The 6,000-nt window shown below is 34.4% G+C and overlaps 1 protein-coding gene across 1 annotated transcript; it reads right to left on the reverse strand.

The window, feature by feature from the left end:
* Positions 1–1,244: 1,244 nt before the first annotated feature.
* On the reverse strand, positions 1,245–1,709 carry LOC142530673 (uncharacterized). The gene has a single exon (XM_075636491.1). The coding sequence runs from the start codon at positions 1,707–1,709 to the stop codon at positions 1,245–1,247; it is 465 nt and encodes a 154-aa protein (XP_075492606.1).
* Positions 1,710–6,000: the final 4,291 nt, after the last annotated feature.

A 6,000-nucleotide genomic window follows, 5' to 3' on the forward strand; every position in this document is an offset into this window, starting at 1 on the left:
ATATTTAACCTTTGAAATGTAAATAAATACAAACACCTTTAAAAAAATTTAGATTTAATTTATATTTTTCGTGAAACTCGAGAGAATTGAAGTATATTAATATTTAAATATAATTTGATTGTTTTTAATTATGAGTGAATGTAATTGTCCTTAGCTTTTAATATAATTAATTGATTTGACGACAGACAAAGATTAACCTAACTATAAGTTGGAAAGAAACGAAATTTCTTGAAACTTTTTGTCAATTGAGAAGTTGTTCGGTCTTATCCAAACAGCAATAAATAATTTGACGTGCATCTGTAAAACTTAGCTTCATTTCTGACCAATCATCTAAGTTGATTATTAACTTCCTCTCAGTTATATGTTGACGACCGGATATTTTGTGAGACGATATCACGAATCTTTATCGATAAAATAGATTAATCCTACAGATATTCACAATAAAAAGTAATACTCTTATCATAAAAAGCAATATTTTTTTATGAATAACTCAAATAAGATATATGTCTCACAAAATATGACCCTTGAGACCGTCTCACACAAGTTTTTGTCTTTTTCGATTATCTCAAATATATAATTTATTTTTTATATTTAATAAATTATTTTACTATATATATCTATTTAAAGAGTATACAAAAAATAACAATATAATTGAGACGAATGACATTGGTATAAGCAAAAAATGTATTTCATGTTGTGCTAATCCGGATAACTTTTGAGACCTAAAGTTTCAGAAATTTAACATTGCGTTGGTACATAACGTCTGCATTCTTCTTCCATATAGCAAATTGAGTACGTATATGATTTCACGAATTTTTATCTGTGGAACGGGTCAATCCTATCGATGTTCACAATAAAAAATAACAATCTTATTATAAAAAATAATTTTTTTTAATGGATGACCCAAATAAAAGATATATCTCACAAAATAATCTCATGATATTGTCTCACATAAGTTTTTGATTAACAAATTCTTTCATAGTTCATAGTTTAGATCAACGTTTTATATTCGAAATTCGATTATAATTAAAATTTTCCAATAACAGATAACTTCTTTTGCAATTAACTACAAGATTATAGTCATCGTAGTAGTTCGATTTTTGAAACAGTAAACAAAGACAGTACTTTTTTTTTCACACGACGTGAAATTACGATACTGACCCGGTGAGTTTAGATCATCGGGCTCTTCGGATTCTTCTGCAATGCACAAATTTCGGGCCCGAAACCACCAAGTTCACCTCAGTTTACCTCTTTCCCCACCAGCCTGCATAAGTTTTACTCCTCGGAACGGAATCCACCTCGCTAACCCCGAATTCGCATGGCTTGTCCTCGTCGATCCTCCCGATAGTAACCGTGTGGCTCCTGGGCACAACCGCCACGCCTCCGCCGACAACACGAAGCGGCGACGTCCTCTTCACCCGGAGAAGCTCCGAGTCGATCTTCCCGCTGAGGCTGCGCGTGGAGGCGGCCCGAATGAGCTCCCTGAAATCCTCCTCCGAGGTGGTTGAATACGATGAGTTAACGCTGAAGCTTCTGGGCAGGGTGGAGAATTGCGGGGCGGAGCAGCCAATGGCGCTGCTCTGTCCCACGTGACCGGCGCAGCGCATCATTCTGTTGACGTAGAAATCTCGGGCTCGGGCAAGAATCCTGGCTGGCGCCTTCATGTATCTGATGATCTTGCTCCCTTTGCGAACTGTTTTTGTGCTCATCGGTTCTTCCAATAATTTACGTTTTCTAGCTTACGCACAACGCACTGGATATGGACGAAGAAAATAATGGAGGAAATGAAGAAAATGATTGCTATGAATATGAAGCTTTGTGGGGGGCGAATGCTCATTTTATATAGGTTTTTAAATTTCGCCATTAGATTATATATCTGGTAATAATAAACATTTGTGTTTATTAATTTATTTTTTTATAAATGATCGATATAAATTACAAAACTGAACATACATATATTTAACTCGTTAATCAATATTTTTAATGGATTCTAACAACTTTAATATAATACATTCTATACACGAGGAAATAGCGTTCCGACATTAGGGGTGGCAAAATACAACACGATCCGTCAACCCGACACGATTCAACATGAAAAAAATCAGGTTCGGGTTGGGTGGTTTCTGGTTCGGGTTGGGTGAATTCGGGTTAATGCTATGTAAGACGGGTTTCGGGTTGGGTCGCGGGTTGACCCGATTTTTTTTTAAAAAATATTATCTATATTTTTATATACTGTATGTTTGAACAAAATTTATTGTATATTTATTTAATAAATTTTCATCATTTAATATTTATTTGTATATTTTTTTATTTTTTTAACAATTGTTTATTTGATTTAGTAAATATACATTTAATTTTCTACGATTAAACTTTCAAATTTAAATCGAAAATTTTGTTATTATGTGTTTAAATTAAAATATTATTATTTTTTTTCGAATTTTTTTCATTAATTTTTTTAAAAAAAAATAAATAAAATTCGGATTCGGCGGTTAGACGGGTTCATGATAGAGTTGGGTGTTTTCGGATTATTTCGTGTTCGGGTTGGAAAAAAATTGTGCGGGTTGACCCGAAACCCAACCCACCGACTCGATTGACACCCCTATCCGTCATCAGGTTGATTCCATCCTACATGTAGGGGCATTATCCACATGATAGAATCAAGGGCCCAAATTTAGCCACATATACATGGGGTCCACTAATTTTTTTAAAATCACATATGTGTGTGAATCTTGTCCATCCAATCATGTGGAGGCAGTGCCCCCTTAGGTAGCATGAACTTAACCCCGGCATCATCGCATTTCCCCTTCTCTACGTCAATTATTTAGACTCTATAATTTTGACATGATGTTTATTAATCATGTTCTTCTCGTCAAAGGGTTTGCCCTTATATAATGTACCATTAAAAATTGTAGGTTTTCAATTATTTCTGTGTTTATTTTTGTGTTCATCGTTCAGGTAACACTCACTTAATGGACATGATGATCTTATCAAAATTGTGCATCCATTAGATAAATGAAACCTCAGTGGTGGGAACGGTTGATAAACAACATATCAAAATTGTAACTATATCAGTTGAGATATGTTGTACATCAATTATACACACAATTTTGATATATGTTGTCCATCAAATATTCACATATATGTGTCTGTTTATGAGGTGATACTCGTTTATTGGATGTGATAAATCGTGTCAGTATCTCTCTAACTCGGTTTCAAATGTGGAGGAAAATTAGCTAGATATATGTAAGAACCTTCATGTTTTTAAAATATTTCCCCTAAATATCATTTAACTTACTTACATTTCTCTACCAATTCCAATCATGTCTCGATAATTCGGTAAAATAACTTAAATAAACTTATTACTTTAAAATAAATATTCATTAAATATATAATTTTTATTTACAGGGACGCAAGGTGTAGTCGGTCATTAGTTTGAGAGCACGGACTGAATTTACCCTGGAAGGAGAGGAATTAGTTTTGCTTTTGGTTTCATAATCATATACAAATTAAAAAATATTTTAAAATCAAAATGAAAATAGTATAAACTTTTTTCTTTGCCAAAAAAACTTTGAAACATCCAATAAATTCACAAAATAAAATCCCAAAATTTAGAAATATTATTTTTTGTTCATTCCAATTATTAGCTCATATGATCAGTTACAAAGCCTTAAAATTATATTATTCAATTTCAACAATGTGAAAAGTTTAAACTGAACAAAGAGCTCCAAATTTCAATTGTTTAATACAAAAAGACCTGTATAAATTTTATCGTGCATTTTTCAATCATTCACCACACGGAAAATATTCACACCAAAATAAAACTCTTTTTAAACCAACCGATTTAATCATATTCAAGATAAAGAAAGGTACAAAATCAAATATCATCTGTCAAGATCAAATTCAAATTTGCAAAAAGTATATTATTTAAAACATGCATGTAAGGACCGTGTATCGTATTATCGTAAATCCTATATGATTATCGATAATTCATGAATTTGATATGTGATTATACATTTGATGTATATTATGGCAATGGAATTGAGAAAATGAATATGGAATACGAGTTGACGTTGTAAGAGCTCGAGTGGAGAAACCGGACGCCAATATAGTACAAACATAAATATTTGTACATAAGATGTGGCGCCAGGACGGTAGAAAGTGACCGCCCAAGCGCCAAGGTAGAAATTTTAGTGTTCGGACAGAACACACCGCGCCCGAGCGGTAATAGCGCGGCACAAGTAAAATCCGGGGGCAGAATGTCTCGCGCTCGGGCGCGAGAATTCTACCGCCCGAGCGCGAGAGAGATGAGGATAAGAGTAACTTTTCTTCTCTTTCTTTCTTCATTTGCAATTCAGAGGTTTCGAGAAAGAGAAAAGAAACTCGATTTTCTTCCGTCCAAATCGACTTCGAAACGCTATCTAAACGCGAAACAAATTATATATTTGTGATCGTCGCGTCGAGGGCTTCTGACTGAGGTAATTTTCTTCTAGTTCTAGCAGCTCTAAATATCAAAGTGCTGGAATAGTATGTATTTGAAGTTGAATTTCTGATATGTAGTAGAATAACCGACAAGAAACTTGTATTCGAAGTCGAAATTGAATTATGATATGATTTGGATTTGATATGAATTTTTGAAGTTTCAATGATATTTGAAACTCATATTAATGATTTTGGAGTATGTTATTGATTGGAATGAGTATGTTATTGATGTAGATAAAGTGTAATATCAATATCTTCAGGCTACATCAACTGGAAACGAAGAATTGAGGTATGTTGTGACCGAGTAACATACGACAGGTATCTGTATTATATGATATATGTCGGATTGATTTGATTGATTGGAATGAGATTATGTGTCTATATGCCTTATTTGTTGATTGATGTAGCATACATGACATTGAGATTGAAATATCGGTGTATAAAATAAATGTTTTGTTAACACACATCATTTTATGCATACATCGATACATGACATGCACGTTGAGCTATGATCCTTGGATACCTTGATATGATTGGATTGGATTCCGGGGTTTGTGAACACAATCGCTATGCCGGTATTATATGACCCGTAAAGCATAGACAATTGTGGCCCCATATGATTGGATATGAGATTTGGGATTTGATGGCGCTTTGCCGACGCTATCATACGAGTATCCCATATTGGCCGGTGTGCCAGCTCGAGCATTGATTTGATAGCGATTCGATTGATTCTGACATGTGCTCAGTGGATGGGCATTTGACCTGATACCTCCACGACATACATGCATTGCATACCATATATCATTGTTTAGATACTTGTGGTATATATGATTGGTTGTTCCATACGGAGCTTTGCTCACCCCCAAGGGGGGCTGTTGTTGTCTTTGTGTGTGGACAATGGCAGGTACTCATGGATATCAGGAGACCGGAGAGGGTGCTTCTGGAGGGAGCCACAGCTTGGGCTGAGGTTTTATGTTTATGTCTTGTTCCCAGTATATATGTATATGTATCTATATACCGGGGCATGTCCCGAGGATATGAGTTGTTTGTATGTGATTGGTTTTGATTACGTGTGGGCATGTTTTATGATTTGAGATTAAATACTATTTTCAGTATTTAAGTTATAGAAGAGATATTTTGGGCTCATTGTAAAGAAATTTTAAACTCGTTTTCCGCTGTAATTAGTTAACCCTAATCAGATTGTATTGTAATAACGATTATGAGCTAAGGGCCCCCCACACAGAGTGGTATCATAACATAGCTGGGAATGCTCGATTGAGTTTTGTGTACACTTGAATAGGCACAAATGAATTGTGCGCTTGTGTTTGATTTATTTGTATTACTTGCTCCTACTTGATTTGATTCGAGTAAGTATCTGATGAGATTGATAATTAAGTATCTGATGAGATTGATAATATGAGATGATGAGATTATGAAATTGATATTGATTTGTGATATTCATCATTTGATTTGTAGATGGATCCCACAAATGAAACTGCGAGTAGCAGTACTGAGAGGATT

This window comes from Primulina tabacum, chromosome 17 (genome assembly GCF_025594145.1).
Source record: "Primulina tabacum isolate GXHZ01 chromosome 17, ASM2559414v2, whole genome shotgun sequence".
NCBI classification, from domain to species: domain Eukaryota; kingdom Viridiplantae; phylum Streptophyta; class Magnoliopsida; order Lamiales; family Gesneriaceae; genus Primulina; species Primulina tabacum.